Source organism: Bubalus bubalis, chromosome 21 (assembly GCF_019923935.1).
Source record: "Bubalus bubalis isolate 160015118507 breed Murrah chromosome 21, NDDB_SH_1, whole genome shotgun sequence".
In the NCBI taxonomy this organism is placed as follows: domain Eukaryota; kingdom Metazoa; phylum Chordata; class Mammalia; order Artiodactyla; family Bovidae; genus Bubalus; species Bubalus bubalis.
This window is the reverse complement of record NC_059177.1, coordinates 44,176,860-44,194,416: the sequence shown is the minus strand read 5'-3', so window position 1 is coordinate 44,194,416 and position 17,557 is coordinate 44,176,860. Positions and strand designations below refer to the sequence as shown.

At 40.6% G+C, this 17,557-nt stretch overlaps 1 protein-coding gene across 13 annotated transcripts in view; it reads right to left on the bottom strand.

Moving 5' to 3' along the window:
- Window positions 1–1,176: 1,176 nt before the first annotated feature.
- ARHGEF3 (Rho guanine nucleotide exchange factor 3) overlaps window positions 1,177–17,557 on the bottom strand; it is a 314,253-nt gene continuing 297,872 nt past the window's right edge. For all 13 annotated transcript variants that reach the window (XM_044933925.2, XM_044933927.2, XM_044933924.2 and 10 more), the window contains 4 exons: window positions 14,717–14,974; window positions 9,065–9,235; window positions 5,625–5,811; window positions 1,177–3,415 (listed from right to left, as the gene is read on the bottom strand). In XM_044933925.2, coding sequence (XP_044789860.2) covers window positions 3,063–3,415; window positions 5,625–5,811; window positions 9,065–9,235; window positions 14,717–14,974 — 969 coding nt within the window. In that variant the 3' untranslated portion in view covers window positions 1,177–3,062. The remainder of the gene's footprint in view (window positions 3,416–5,624; window positions 5,812–9,064; window positions 9,236–14,716; window positions 14,975–17,557) is intronic.

Genomic DNA, 17,557 nt, shown 5'->3' with positions numbered 1-17,557 from the left:
AGAAAGGCTATCATCAAAAAGTCTACAAACAATAAATGCTGGAGATGGTATGGAGAAAAGGGAACCCTCCTACACAGTTGGTGGGAATGTAAATTGGTACAGCCACTATGAAGAGTGGCTTCATAGTGTAGAGGTTTCTTAAGAAACTAAAAAAAAAAAAAAAAAAAATTAAAAAAAAAAAAAAAGAAACTAAAAATAGAGCTACCATATGATCCAGCAATCCCATATATCCAGAGAAAAACGTGACTGGAAAGAATACATGCACCCCCTATGTTCACCGTAGTGCTGTTTACAATAGCCAAGACATGGAGCAACCTAAATGTCCACTGACAGATGAATGGATAAAGCATAAGCGCTACATATATACAACAGAATATTAGTCATTAAAAAGAATGAAACAGTGCCATTTGCAGCATTCCCAGACTCCAAATATATCTTCCACTACCTTTTGCAGCAACATGGATGGACCTGGAGATTATCATACTAAGTCAGTAAGAGAAAGACAGATATCATGATATCACTTCTATGAGGAATCTAAAAAACAAAAGATACAAATGAAGTTATTCACAAAACAGAAACAGACTCACAGATTTAGAGGATGAATTTATGGTTATGGGGGTGGGGAAGGGTAGTGGAAGATATATTTGGAGTCTGGGAATGCTAGGTACACACTGCTGTACATAAAACAGATAACCAATAAGCACTTACTGTATAGCACAGGGAACTCTGCTCAATATTCTGTAATAATCTAAATGGGAAAAAAATCTGAAAAAGAATAGATGCAGGTATACATGTGTAATGGAATCACTTTGTTATACACTAGAAACTAACGCAATGTTGCTAGTCACTATACTCCAGTATTAAATTAAAATAAAGAAGAGTAGAGAATCCTTGAAGAAACAGATGTTAGAAATATGAGTTCTACAAGAGCTTTAGTAGATCGAATCAAAGCATTTATTTCAACCTGCACCCTATCGTAATGTGTATTTGGGTACAAGCAGAAATTTTGGAGAATCCCAGGGACGGGGGAGCCTGGTGGGCTGCCATATCTGGGGTCGCACAGAGTTGGACACGACTGAAGCAACTTAGCAGCAGCATCAGCAATTTTGGAAAGAAGCTCCAAGGAAGACAACTGAAGTTTGGTATTTGTCGGGCAAACACTATACACCAAGAAAATGACATTTTTAATGTAATTTATTTGAAATGCTTCCAGAAAAGTTTAAGGCCATTATACAAAAACATTCATTTCATGAAAACATTCATTGACTTTCTTCTCATAGGCCAGTCCTTGACAGATCTCTTTTCTCAACATGCTGGCCAAAGTGGCCGATGGCTCCTTCAAAGAATGATTCATTCTTTTCTTCACCATCAAACAACTATTCTTGGCTTTTCTCTGCTTCTGTCTGCAGCAGATTCAGTCAGTCAGTTGGTAAATCAATAACAACTTAAGAAACAAAGCAGTTTTAAATAAACTTGTAATAGAAAAAAAATTCACCAAGTTTAAAATCTATAAATACAGAAATATGTTTTACAGGGTAAAATTGACGACTTCTTTTATTTTTGAAAAATAAGTACTATACCTTGTTTTTACATTGATAAATCTCATCACACAGCTTTCTGAATGCACATGATAGATGTAAATAAAATGACAACATAGTATTTACTGCTCTCCTTTGTGTAAACTTGAAAGACACAGATTAAAAAAAAACTTTTTGGCAATAATTTAGTATCATTACTACTAGTGCTGGTGTGGGTACAATTTTGCACAAGTCATCTTTAACATTTACACTCGCTCAGAGCTTTTCTGTGTATTCAGTTAACTTTTTTCCAAAGGTCTGCGGCTCACCCTACATTGTAAATCAAGGCTGGACAAAGAGGTTACTAGTTTGGCCAACTGATGCTGATTGATGACGGAGTTAATTGAGTCAGTCTCTGGAGAATGTAATTATGATTCTGATCCCAGCACAGAGCCAATGATGGCAAATGACGACCCGAAAGTGGAGCAGGAAAACCCCAGGCTCTGATCTTTCCCAGAAGGACACTGGACTTTGCTTTTCTTTTTTAATGCTTCCGACACAAGGTCACGATGGAGGACTTCTTCCAAATTCTTCTTCTCACATGTTTCTGTAAACAGAGTCACTGACGCAGCCACAGCCGCTCCGTCATCTCTTCATTCATGCTCTAAAATATGAGTGGGCTAAGGCAGATGAAACAAAGTGAAGAGGGCCTTTCTGCTATTCCTGCCAGGTTTTCCCAGGCCAGATGAGTTCTGTTCTGATGTTTTAGGCTAAAAATGCCTATCTAAGGCCAGCCAGCATCTATGGCAGAGACCTCCTGACACAATATACACTTCAGTTCAAGATTCAGAGCTGACAGCTGCTTTTGTGCTGATCCTTTTAAGGTCAGACTCTATTTCATGTCCTAGTAAATTATTGCATCAGATTTGTACTGGATGAAATTGCAAGGTCAAGAGAGTGCTTCTTCCTTTGCAAAAGTAAACCTTCAGAATCCCCAGGGATGTTTTCCTGCTTTTTGGTTGGATGATATCGGACGGATATCTTAACCGATAACTTGAAACAATGATCTTTCCTGGTTTCCTTCAAACACCATCACGATTACACAGGTAACTACCTCATGCCCTGTTTGCAAGGCCCTTGAAGAAAATTCATGCCTTCAGCTACTCTGTCAAAGAGCTAGAAAAGTACTAGAGAAATGCGGAAGGATCCTTTAAAAGTAATCTATATGAAACAGCAGTTTAGAGGTTGTTTTCTTTCTATTTTTTAAAATCCAGCAGGACCAGTGAAAATATCGATAACTTGTTCAAGTACATATCCACCCATCCAGACACTTGGGAAAAACAATACAGGGTAACAGTTGCCACAGATTCCAGCTGACACAAATTGGCAGTTACAGTACTAGAGACAAAAAAGTACAGACAGAAGAGACTGGGTCAACACAGTCACAAAAGTATTAAAAAGTGCTTCTCCAAACCGTTCCACATGTGGAATGCAAATACTGTACAGGTAAGACACAGGGCGACTTCCAGGAAGCACACGCTTCTGTCAGACGTTGCTTTCAACATGCCTGCTGTTTCCACAGGAAGAGTCTGTCTGTTCCATGCGCTCACAGTCGAGGCTGACCTCACTCGTGTCCATGCTACAATCCGACTCACTGTCTGATTGGTCCATCTGCTCAAGTTTTGTTTCTCCCTGTGGCTCCCTGCTCCCGGTGGCGGGATCTAGGAATGGTCCCTCAGAGTCAAGGACCGCAGCCTGCCCCGTGGCACACAGAACTGTTTCTTTGGCTTGGCGAATACAGTTGAGCCACTGCTGCTTGTTGAATGTGTCATTGGCTTGTAATGAGTGGGTCTGACTTTGGGATCCATTTTTGAAACTCACTCTGAAGAAGTTTTTAACTAGAAATAAGAAGAACACACAAAAAAGGTCAGTGGACAGGTATTTCCGCAGGTCAAAGCTAATCTATGTGGTGACACTAACCCTGGTATTCATGGCGAGATCACTAACTGATAACTAAATGTCCTATTTCAGGACATGGCTTGGCTCCACCCTGCAGCCTCCATCAACCAACAGGTGTTGACACAGGTCTGGCACTCAGTGGCCTTCCAAAGCTATCAAATCAGTACAGAACAACTCTGTCTGGGACCCCAGGGTACTGGGTACCAAACCTGGCCGTATATCAAAATCTCCAAACAGCATAGTAAAAATACAGATCCCGGGGTTCTCCCCTTAGGGATTTGGATTCAATAGGTCTGGAGTGGGGGAGGAGGGGCTGATAATCTGTCATTTTAACAACTGCCCCAAGCTAAAGCTTTTTCAAGTTTAAGAAGCTCTTGTAACATCAAACAAGTCCAAGATCCTCCACATAATAGTACCTGTGTATTTAGTATCCGATGACTGAGAAGACATGTAAAGATAGAATTCTTTTTATTGTTTTTTTTTGGCTGTGCTGGGTCTTCACTGTGGTACACAGGCTTCTCTAGTTGTTACGTGTGGGCTCTAGGGTGCACGGCTCAGTAGTTGCAGCACGCGCGGGCTTAGCTGCCATATGTGGATCTCAGTTCCCAGACCAGGGATCAAACCCACACCCCCTGCACTGGGAACTCGGAGCCTTACCCACTGGACCATCAGGGAAGTCCCAAGATACAGACACAACTCTTATGAGTTTGGATTCATTTTAAAATGAAATGACATTCTAATAACTGCCAACAGGAGCTATATGCATTTGTTTCTATAAAAAATTTATTTATTTATATATATTTTTGGCCATGCCCTGCCCTGTGGCTTGTGGGATCTTAGTTCTCCAACCAGGAGTTGAACCCAGGCCCTGGGAAGTGAAAGTATGTAGTCCTAACCATTGGACTGCCAGGGCAATCCTGGAGCTATGTGCATTTAAAAAGCAATAGTGCATAATATGGAAGACATTTGATTTAATTTAATAACAACATTAACTGGCATTTCATGGGCCCCATGTGTCACATGCATGTGGTTCATGGACGTGTCTGAGCTCAGTCAGTCCAGTCCCCCTGCAAGATCCTTGAGGTCAACAGACTGGCTTCAGATAAATTCAAGCTCCACTCTTTTCTGTGGGGCAAATGCCTTGACTCCTCTACATTTCAGTTTATTTGTAAAATGGGGAAAACAAAGAGATTCAACCTTAGATGGTTATTATGAGGGATAAACATAATAACATATGTAAATGCTCCTACATTGTTACTGGAGAAATGTAAGTACTACTGCTGCTACCAGTACTACCACTAGGGCGGAGGGGCTGGTGTGGCGCTAAGAGGCAGCGTCTATTAACTACTTGGACAATGTGACACCAATATTAACCCAAGAGGCTCAAATGTTACTTGCTCAAAGAAGACTTCCCTGTTCATTTCATCTTAAACAGATCTCTTATTGCTATTCTCTATCCCCTTAATGGGTTTTAGTTTTGTTTTTTTTTAACACACCCAGAATATTTAGATATTTCTCATCTATTTCCTCCATCACAAGGAAAATTCCACAGGGCTCCCCAAAAATTGACCTGTGTGGTAAGACCAGTGTATACCAGTGCCTGGCACAGTGTTTGACACATAGAAGACCCTAGATAGACACTGCTATCTAAGCTTCTCTTGGTTAATTCCTTTGTTTACTGAATCTTAAGTCAGAGAAGCCCATTCAAGTAATTACAGATAAACCCTCGGCCCAGCTGACCATAGTTGTGCCTCTTTAGACACAAGTCAGCTATGTGAACACCCACCGTTAAGCAGCTGCAGTCACATAGGGACAGTGTGGTCTTAAGAAGGCTTTTAGCCAGTGGAAGCAGTCAGAGAAAGGGAGCATAGGGGGAACCAGTCATGCTGGACAGAGGTCAACTCACAGTGTCTCACTTCATCCTTAGAACAATCCTATGAAGTAGGTATGCATGCATCCCCACTTTGCAGATGGGAAACTAAGGCTCCTAGAGGTTGAGTAAGGTTACACAACCTCTAAGTGATGAAACACAACTGAGATGCAATTTGACTCCAAGGCCTTGGCTCGTCTCTTTCACCAGCCGGCCATTCCCTCCAAAGCACCACTACCAAAAACATTCCACAGGTCAAGAGGGACAGCCATCCGTACTTCTCTCATTGTTGCTGAATGCCCCACGCAGGGAGCCGCCCAGCCTCACTTCCCCATCCTGCAAGTCTTCCAGCAGGAGGTCCTTCATGGGGATAGGCTGCCGGTATAGCTGGTAGCAGAGCTGCTCATTGTGGGTAACAGCGCGGGTGATAACAAGCACTTCTTGGAAGAGGAAGACATGTAGTTTCTGGAAGAAAAGAATACACAGGATTCCCTTAAACAATAATCTAAGGAGTTGATAAGTAGACCTCTGGGGATAACAGATCCCTGGGTACCAGCTTCAAACTGACCTATGAACTTCTCAGCTCAAATCTACCTCCAGGAGAACACCAGTTGGGGTTTGGAGGCGTTTCCAGATGCATCCATTGCCTATCCTGTAAGAGCACCTCCCTAGGGCCCCAGTGAAGAAGGCCTTTCTGCCTACAGACACCTGCATTCAGGTCTGCCAGCTCCAGGGGTGTTCACAATTTACAACACATGCAGGCATATGTGGTCTCTAGTACTTTTATTACAGGAACATTAAAAAAGAAAGAGAGAGAGAGAAACCCCATAGAACAAAGGGTGTGATGAAGGAAAAAAAAAGTCAGTCCTTTCCTGGCTTTAGTTTACTATATCCAGTACAATTCTAAGAGATCAAAATGAGTAACAGTCCATAAAGGATGAGACTGGTATATCTGAGCCTAATATTAATCTTTGCTTCTCAAACCCGTAAAACACTCGTTCATTCCACCACAGAGCTGATTATCAGCTTCACCCAGGCACCCCGGCTCGGAACACTGCCCATTCTCAAGGAAACCAGAGTATGCAGCTGTAGCCATGAAGAGAGACGATCAAAGCAGTTGTCCTTCTTGGTAAAGTTCATAAGAACCTCAGTTCTCCGAAGAGGTTGTGCTTAAAAGGCTGATGATTGATGTGTGTGTTGTGGGCAAAAAAAGAATCTCGAAAATAAAGGCTTGTCTCAAAACCACATTACAAAAGCAATTTTCCTGAGTGGAGCTGGGGTTAATTGGCTCCATTCAACTCCAAGTGCCAGACTCTTCCCACAGCTTGGAAATGCTTAGGAGCTGAAGTGAGACAATCCATGACTCTGCAGCTAGGTTCTGGTTTTCCAGCAGTAATATTTGGGAATGTCAGCCCAGGAGTTTCAAGGAGGAGACCAGAAGAATACGGCTGGAAATTCACATTAGGATCCTGACTTGGGGTCAGGGAAGCACTTTCAGTGTTATCAGATAATTTTACATTTGGAAGAAAAGATACTTGTGGGCCATCTACCCCCCCCCCCCCCCCCGCCACAGACTGATGGATGGACAGATACACACACATATACATCAAAAACTGCAGAAACTGAAGCTCAACTAAATGTTGGCTTGTGGAAACAAAGGATGGTGGTTCTGTACTGGTGTGTATTTGGGTAGGGGGAGGTCTGAAGACTGAAAAACAGAGAAAAGCGCAAAATAACAGAGCTTTTTTCTTTGGTGGTGGAGGGGAACAGAAGAGGGAATGATAATGGGGATTGGTGAGGGAGGTGTTAGTCACTGTTTCACATACTAAAAATAATCAGATTTTTACACTGCTTCTACTTCAATCACTCTTCTAGCTAAGGTAAGAGGTTTGAACACTGATTATCCGGGCAACTTTAAAAAAAAAATCCCTTGTTTATAAATGTTCACTGAGAGTTCCTCTTCTTAGTTGCAGCTCCTTCCTGCCCTCAAGCTATTGAGACTTTTTTCCCCCTGACTCATGACTTTATTCATAATGACTTTTACACCTCTCCGGGGGAAAAAGCAAACAAGCAAACAAACAAACAAAAAAAAAAAAAAACAAGTGCCCCACTCCAATTAAAATCTTTGTTTACAAAAATCAATCTGCCTGAAACATGAACTAGGGAGGGGTTATCTTTAATGACCTAGGCACAGCCAACCAGAGTCTCAGCCCTTGACTGATGGACAGAAGGAAGACCGGCCCCCATTCCATACAGCGATGCTCCTTTCTATTTGTCACAGGGCTTCTGAGGAACAATGTTCAAGGAGTTGGAGTATCAGCCATTAGCAGTCTACCAGTGCTTTCCAAAAATCAGCAAGAAGCAGAACGCAGTTGCCTGGCAATCAGTTACTCCCAGTCAAACAGAAACATCTCTTCAAGCAGGGGCCTGTGACAGGTCTCACAACCTTTGTTACAACATCAGCTGGTTAGATCTACAGCAGCACTGATAATGGATGCTGTGACATGTCCTAAGTGATTTCAAATACCATTTCCGAGCCTGCTCATAAATGCCACTTTATAGCCCAGGTCAAAAAGGCAGCCTCTGAATCATCAAAGCTTTATCAGGAGCTTTTCCATCAAGTTTTGGCTTTCATTCTAAGGGTTGGCTAGATACTAAAGATGAAACAAAAGAGAAGTGGAGACTGTCTCAATGGCTTTCTCAATGCTAAAATATGAACATATGTTATATATAGTACAATTGATATATAAAACATGTTATATATAAATGTATAAAAATCATATAAATACTACATATTAGCATTATTTTCTATTTTTACATATTAAAAAAAAAAAGCCTGGTGAGTTGACTCAGTTTTGATCTCTCTGTAATTCACGTCCATTTTTCCTTTATGTAAGCATTCATTCATTCATTCACTCAGATATTTACCTAAGACTACTCAGTGCCTTAGTATATGCCAGGTCCCCATGAAAGGGACTGACAAGGCACAGTCTCCACCCTAAAAGAGCGTGATAAAGTGGGAAATACTAACAGATAAATGGAGAATCACAACCTACTGTAGTAAGCCCTCCAGGGGAGATTTGTGCAAGTTGCTATGATAGGAGAGGAGGAACAATTTCAATATGTACAGAAGAATAAATGCCAGGAAATGGAGTGTTTACAAGTCAGAGCTAGATGTAGAGCTGATGGTGGGTAGGTTGTTATTTAAAACAAAACACAAAAATAAAAAACTGGTCTCAAAATGTCAGTTTGTGGATAGGCAACAACTTGTAAGAAGAATGTCTCATAAAGCTAAATGAATTCAATTAAAGAACTATCTATTTTTCTGAGATCATATACTTTTAACATCCTGTTAAAATTATCTATTACTTGCTGATAGCAAAGTGGGAGGAGATAGTAATTGTTTTTGTGTTTGTTTTTGAGGGTCAAAAACAAACAACATGACCAAACAACATAAAAAGCTGGCAACTCTATGATGGTTTCCAAAATTTTTCTGAATATGTACTGGTGATGAAATTTAAAATATGTATATATATAAAATATATAAAATAAATTTAATAATATATGATCCTGTGATATAAAAGACACTAGAGAAAGTTTTTGTCTAAAGAGCATGACTCTACTTAGGGAAGGCACTGTAGTAGGGGGCTCACTATCACATGGATGAAGGGGTCAGGGAGGCTCAGGATGAAATTACTGAAGGAGAGCAACTACTCACCACGCCCCGATTGTTCTTCAGTTCACCGTGACAACACAGCACCTTTGAGTTGTCAATCAGGGAGTCTTTCTGGCCTTCCTCCAAGTAAAGAAGTCGCTCTTTATAATAGCGGCATTCAGATTCTCCAGTCTTGGTGTTGATTTCTGCCACAATTCCCTGAATGATGTTTATCTGTAAAAACAAAAAGGAAGTTTGGGGAAAGTAAGCAAACCATTCACATCAACAAGGCCCAGGGACTTAACCTTAGAAAGTCGCTAAGATACACTTGGATCTGAGATCCCATTATCTAAGCTGCTGCTTTGGGAAAAGGGGGAAAAATGCTTTTAACATACTGTATCTATCTATCCATGTGCCATCTATATACATGTACACATATAAATACGTACATATATATTCATTTGTACACACGCACACACATCTATATTTGTATTAAATATAAAATTAATGTTGATGCAGAATTTTGTCTGAGAGAAAGAAACATGAAGTACTGCTTTCAATGTGCAGGACTTATAGCCACTAGGCTCTGTATCACGCATTTCTTAACATATGCTCAACACAGCAGAAAATGTAGGCATACACACAAAAAATGTGGCCAAGGAGAGAAAACAAAGCAGAATGTAACAGTCCAGAAAAGGGATGGTCCTTGCGGATTTGAAACCCAGCTTCAAGGTCTCTCTACATGTATTTAACCTACAAACAACATATCTAAATGGGGTGTGAATAAATAGTTTGGGTATCATTTAGTGACAAAACATAACTCATTTATGAAGGGCAATGAACTAGGAATGCAAAGAAAGGACACCAGAAGTAAGAATGGAGACGATCTGTCTATATACACTCACGCCCATTCCTACAGCTCACTCAAGTAAGACAGAGGTAGAGTGATTTCAAAGCAATGGTGGATGCATTACCGTTAAATACAAAATGAAGCAAAACAAAACAACTGAACAACACTGAGACGTGTTCCGTGGGCATTTATCCCAATGTGGTGGTATTTTAGCACATGAATGATACATCTAAAAATTAGAAAATTCTAGAAAAAAGGAGCAAGAAATTAGTTGAGAAAAAACTCAAAGACACCAATCCAAGGCAAAGAAATGACTTCCTCAGCAGAGACTTGTGTCCCTTAGTAGTGAAAAGACCAACAGTCCCATCTTTCTTGCGGAGGGATTAATAGAAAACAACAGATGAGAAATGTGAGTAAGGCCTCTTCTTGGTTGCATTGATTTAATGGAAAAACAGACCAGTCTTTGAAAAGCAAGGTTTCAAAAGAGGCCTTTACTCAGCAAAAAGCTACCAGACCTTGTTCAAGTGGCAGTGAATTCTAAGATTGTTAAGTAATTAGTTTTCACGTGCCTTATGCCCAAAGAAACTGGATTAGAAACTTCTACACAATTATAGCTTTGGCACTTCCATGCAGTTCAACAGAAGATCTTCTAGCTTTGAGCTGATGTCTGGGACTGCATCCTAAGGGCAGAGGTATAATCTCTACATGCTTTAGCTACTAACAGTTTCAAAGATCATTTATTTATTCTTTTCTCTGTTTTCCAAATTTGAGTATAGTACTACTTGATAATTAAAAAAAAAACATTATTTTTAAAAGTATAGGTCCTTTACTTCATATAAAGAATTTTTTGGTCTTTGATGTCAACCTAATGTTAAGTACAAGTCCTGTGAAATTAATCTGAGTTTCAGTAACACAAAACAAGTAATAAATGGTACACTTTGGTACCCAAACTTCTCCTTGTTTCTCTCCTACTTGGTTTTCAAAGATGACTATTTGTTGCTTTCAAAAACAAACAAAAAATAAATTTCACAAAATATACTGAAGCTATGAGTCATTTTGCAAATTAATTCAATTAATGCTTGATGAGCATCTGTTCAGTGTCTGACTAGGTGGTGGCATTCAAGGAAATGAGACAGGGTCCCTGCTCTCAAGAAGCTTAAAATACATGGGCAGTATCTGAACAATTGTTCTATGTCTACCTTATTTTTCTATTTTATTACATTTTTAATGTGAATTGAAACTCATACTTTTTCCTTGTTTTTAAAGACTGAGCATTAAGTGCTGTGGCTCATCTTATCAGACATTACTAGGTGTACCTGGGCAGCTGGAATTAATCAGTGTTTGAGTCAATTTTCTGAATTTCCTGCAAGAATCCAGGAAACCAGAAGAGGATGTACTATAGGCATAAAGCAACATTCATTTCCTAATTTAACTCAGGAACTGAACAGCTGGCATATCACATGAAGATTAATAAACTCAAAAGCCACAGTGCTTCCTTAGGCAGCTATGACTACCCTCAAATGCTGCTTCTTTCTCTGGTGTTTGAAAAAAAAGAGAGACAAAAGAATGGAAACATTTGGTGTTATTCCATATTCTGTATCTGTATTTACTGTAGTGACTCTGGGTGTGCTTTCATTTATTGAAAGTACTGCATTTGTATTTATATTCAGTTGTACACATAACTAACATACCTGCATGCCATGTCTAATGTCTCTGTACTGGTTCTCGAGAGGAATTTATTTTGCAGAATTGCAGCAAGGAATAAAGTTACACATAGAATATTGCCAATAACCAACCGTCGTGGTAGTTGCGCATTTAAATTTATCATTGCATTTCTTATTTGGGTTCACGCTGAAGGGCAGGGGCTGGTAAAGTGACATGATGAAAAATATCCGTAACAGAATAAGGATTAAACCCCCATATCCTGGAATCGTCATGCTCAAAGTAGACTCTGGAAGCCCTGTCTGTCTGGCCCCTTGTGAGGCAATATCATCTACTCCTTGGCTCCTGACATGGACCAAGAATAGCAGGTTTCACTGTAGTTGCATCAAAAAAAAAGGACTGTTCTTTCCATTGATTCCAGTGGAATTTTTTTTTTTTTTTTTTTTTTTTTTTAGGGAATTGGAGCAGTGGCAGGCAGAGGGAAGAGATGGTTTATAGGATAATTTTCTGACTGAAACAATCCTTACAATACAAAACATTAAACAACCAGATCTGGAATATACAAGTATCCAAAGTCCTATTTTAAGATGTTCTCTTTGGGGGGAAATTTCTATCAACCTTTCAAAGCACTATTAAGCAATTCTAATACAGATGTGGTAGTTTACACACTATATTAAAAAGGAAGATCTTTCTTTAGATCTAATCATAAGACTGAATGCTTGGTGTAGAAGAAATTTATTTAGAGTTCCCTGATTTTTTCTTCTCATAGAAGGAAAATTTATTTAGGGAACATATTAGTTAAGCTATGATGGTAGGGTAGATTTTATGGTTATCAAACATTCATGATGCATTCAAGAGTACAGGGCTAAACAGTTCTGTTCATCCAGGATAATGCCACAAGGATTTTGTAAAGAAGAGGAAAAAAAATTGCTGTGCCTATACAGTGTAAATGGACATTTAGAAGACTTGTTTTGCAGACATTTTCAAATGCAGGTATACCATGCTTCACACCTAAATTTGCATGAAGAACTTGGCAAATTTGCCTGAAGAATTTTACACACTAAGGAAACTGGTGTACTGCAAACAATCATATTCTTATCTATCTGTTTTCAAATTCAAACTTTAGCTTACTGGTTTTTTTTTCTTCTTCTTGTTTTTAAACAAAGCATTATTCTTTCATGCTGCGTTTTAAAAAGAAGAAATCTTTACTGGAAAACTCAGAGTAGGCTTGTGTTCTTCACAAAAGTAATTATTTAGACTAGTTCGAGTTCCCTGTTGTTGTCTTTCCTACAGACCACACACTTGCTGGGATGAAATATGGAGAGGAGGCCATGGTATTGCTCTTCCGAGTAATAAAAACAGACATGAAGTGAGCTGGGCCTCATCTCGGGCCTGCATTCCCCGTTGTGCTGGACTGGGAGCCTCGTCTGTATGCTGGGCCTGCCAGACACCTCAAACACCTTGTGAATCAGGAGAGTCTTTCCTGTTCTTCTCTGTCCCTACACGGACAACTGGCCCAGCTCTGGATTGGTGAGGCCCTCCATAAAGCCTGGTAGCTAGACAGATTTCTGTAGTTCCAGAGACAAGAGGGGCTTAAAAAAGTAGCCAGGCTTTCAGCCCTGTGGCAGAGGAGCATAAAGAAGTGGAGAAGGCATAAGAGTGGCAGTTTACACTGATGAGGTTTGGATATCAACTCCATTACTTGTTGGCCCGGACTTGGGCGAATTATTTAATGCCCCCATGCCTTATCTGGAAAAGGAGAATGGCCCTAACATGAACAGCTTTCTCATAGGTTAGTATGAGGGTTAAATGAGCTACATAACCCATTAGACAATCACGTGAAGATGATTTACTAGGTATTCAATGCATGTCAGCAGGTGTTATTGTTGTTGCTGTTACTATTTACTACTGTTGTTGTTACTAATAACTATTGAGTTGGCCAAAAAGTTCATTTGGGTTTTTCCTGTACCATCTTACAGAAAACTCTGTGGCCAACCCGATGTTACTAAGCCCCTCTCTGGGAAGAGATAGTTTGCTCCACAGACTCAAGGCTTTTGATTGATTTTCCAATCACCTCTGTTTATCAGCTTGTTACTGTCCCAGATCCAGTCAGGGAATGAACTATTAGAACTGGTCTCTGCATCCTCACTGCTAACTCCCTGAGCAGGTTTCCAAGACTATGCAACTGGACCGCTGCAACATCCTCCCAACTTGATTCCCTGCCCCTAGTCTCTGCTGTCCACTGTACTACAGATGCAATGATACATGTCCAAGATCACACAGCTTGTCAGTGACGGTGCTGGAATTCGAACCTGAATCTAAGCTACTTAAGAAACAAAAGCACAAGAAAGGAAAAGGGCCTCAAATTGATATTTACAACTGTATTCCCAATGTGAACCACCACCCTCAGTCCCTTCTCTTGCTGTTTTCTGACTATTATCAACCCCAGGCAAACTGACCAATGGCACTCGCTGGCATGCCGTTCCCTGTCGTTTCTTTACACCTCTGCCCTGGCTGTTCGCTCCTCTGGCCTGTCATCTCCTCGGCCCTGTCCTGCAGAGCACTGCAACCAGAACTGAGCTCTCTGGGCAGAATGTCACAGTTCACCACATCCCATGATACGGATCTGATTTTTTCTGGTCTTACCTTGCTGCTAGGGAAGAATCCATATTTCCCAAACCATCCAGCCCCACACTCAATACAGTCGCTGGTGCGTAGATTTGACTAGGCTCTATGCGTCAATCTGGAGCCAAGGACAGCTGGGTTTCAAATGGGTGCTGATTTAACAAATGGGCTTTGGTAAAAGGCAAAAGGCAACTTCCATTTGCTAACTAAACAAAGCTATTCAATTTAAAATCTCTACAGAGATCTTACCCTGATAATCAGGAATTGCAACAAACAGATTACAGAGTCACCTATTTAGAATCAAGAAACTTTAGAATCAAAGGGACTTTAGAGTGCATTTCATACAAATACTGCATTTCACAGATTAGGAATAGTACTGATTGACAAAATCAAAACATGGTCGAGTCATGTTGGAAACCAAGATATGTGTATGCTTTATTCCCTAATAAACCACCATCCTCAGTCAAGCCCTGAATCCAAGATTCCTGTGTCCTAGTACCCAGGGACCCTTCATTCACACATTTACCCAATCTTACAGCCACTGGGGAAATACCAAGGGGAGAAAGAAAGAAACTCACAGCTTCTTCCAGGTGCTGCTGATCTGGATTATCATTTGGTGTGTGTCTCAAGATTTCTCGAAGAAGCAGAGGGTATTTCACCAGACGGCTTCTTGGAATATCCAGGAAATTCCAGAGATCTAGTTTTCGGCTAAAGGGGGATTCTAAACATCGCTGCAGGAAATCCTGGACTCGGTGGTCTTGTTTTTTGTGGTCCAGCAGAGCTTTGGCAGCTACTTGATTGCTGCAGTAGCTGTCGTAGGAGCTGAGACAAGGCAGCTAAGAAAGGAACACGAAAGGAGGGGTGCAACGTTAAAGTAAGTATGCCCTGAAGCTACACGCTGACGTCACTCATTGGGACTGAACAACGCCTAACTGGTCTCCAGGCCTGCCCAACATCTCTCTGTTTGCAGGGCTGGAGGAGACACACACGGAATCTTCAAAATGGCAGGCAATAGACAGATAGCTCTCTAGGCTCCGGCTTGCTTGCAGTTATTTTCTTAGCGGCATGTTTACTTTCTTGATTATTAAGACCTCAATAATTTGTTTGCATTTCTGTCAATCTAAGCTAGACACAAAAGAACTGGAATTACTGTATATGTGCACAATTCAGAATTTTCCTAAATGGGGATTACTGCATATGCATACAGAATTGTCTTAAACTTTCAAAAGTATCTGGTGAGAGGAGAGAATATTTTTTAATAAGGGTTCTTTTAAAATTATTAATAAGAAACTAATCTAAAAGAGTTGGTGGGACAAAAAGAAAGGAGTCAGACCCCACAGCCCAGACCTTTGCATAGCCCAGAGCAAGCACCTCTACCTACATTAGTTTTATAGTACTTGATTCCAAAGCAGACCAATTATCAAGAAATCCAAGAAGTTAAAAGTATAATTAGTAAAAAAGTAGATGCAGAAAGCATTAACAAACATCTTTTAAATTAGTTCTGACAGGCCAGAATTTACCTTATGGTTAATATCACAATTCCATGCAAAGAATATTGTTGTTTAGTCACTAAATCCTGGCTGATTCTTTTTGATCCCATGGACTGTAGCCTGCCAGGCTCCCCTGTCCATGGGATGTTTCAGGCAAGAACACTGGAGGGCCAACATTGCCATTTCCTTCCCCAGGGCTCTCCACCCTCCCCCGACCCAGGGATTGAACCTGCATGGCCTGCACTGGCAGGTAGGCGCTTTGCCACTGAGCCACCAGGGAAGCCCTCTGCAAAGAATACATTTTAAGACGCTGGAACACTTTTGAGTCCACCATCTTCCTTCCAGCCAAATACTAATTTCCCTGACATATCCCATGAGTCACAAGGTCAAAGACCCAGTGCAAGGGCCGCTCATCTCCCCTTTCCACTCCTCCCTGTGATGGCACCCTCATGTGCAAGCTGTCAGCCTCCAGAAGGTCATCAGAGGCAATAAAGCAGCCAACGGTCCTGCAGTGTTTGCTCCCCTCCCTGGACTAGGAGCCACACCTGCCACAACGCCTGTTCTGGAGGAGGATTCAGTGTGAGACGGTGGCAAAGAGGGTCTTTCGGTTTTGCATCCTCAGTGCTGTGCACTAGGCCCACCATACAGCAGACAAGGTTTGTATTTTGAAAGAACTAATAAATGAATGTTTAATGGATTACTGGATTAGATAATATTTGATGGTTTATGAACTCAGCTTAAAAATAAGCTGCAGCGGCATTTGAAAAACGGGTCAAAGTTTAACTGTTCTGCTGCTTCTTTTGCACCTTTTATCGAAATTATTTTCTCAGTGACTGACATCAGACAAGATACCATGGAAGTCAAGTTTAAAAAGTTTACTGTCGAGTTTAACATTTCCTGGAAATGTCTACTTTCTTGACATGTTATTAAAAATCTCTATTTGTATTAAAAAGGATTACAGAAATTCCTTTCTCAATGTTATATTTGGAAGTAATGACAACTGGTTCCTATACACATGCACACATACACAAACATTCAAAAGGTTCACTGTTGAGTTTAACATTTCTTGGAAATGTCTACCTTCCTTACATGTAATGAAAACAAAAAAACCTGTCTATTTAAAAGGGCTGCAGAAATTCTTTTCTCTATGTTGTGTTTGAAAGTAATATTAATTGGGACTTACACACACACAGACACACCCCACATGTGGCACTGTGGCTTGTAATTCAGATCTTCAGAGTTAATTAGAAAGAGACTCAGGCCCTCTTAACTTCATTTCCACTTCCTTGCCTTTTAAAAAGACTTGGAAATGGCCAATGTTTTCATTATGGAGAAACAAATCAGTAGTAACCATCAGATGTAATCTAGTGAAGCACCCTGACCACGCTGCCGCTTGCAGTCCAATGGGCCGTTACTCTCTCTGACCATGCCGCCCTGCTGCCATGGTAACCAAATCTGGTTCTGGTCCTGTGTTCACACCTGACAGGGTCCTCATTTCCTGAGCATAACCTGAAAAGCTATCTGGTATAGCTCACTGGCTAGAAAAACCCACAAGTGATCTATAATCAGATAGGGAATGAAGAATACACATATCTTGGTTTCCAAATACAGTGCAATAACTCTAGAACAGGGAGAACCGCATTCAAAGCCTAACTCAGTTACTAGTCAAGGGACCCTTCAGAAGCCTTTCTTCACCTACAAAATGCACATACTAATATCCTCTTTTAGTGAGATGTTAAAATACGGCAGATAAAAAGCGTTAACAGAGGTTGGTTCCCAGTTAAGAATTGGTAGCTACTACTATTATTATTTACTCCAAAAATATTTTTATTGAAGAAATTATGGTTTAGAGAAGCAAAACTACTTGCTTCAGATCAGATCAGTCGCTCAGTCGTGTCCGACTCTTTGCGACCCCATGAATTGCTACTT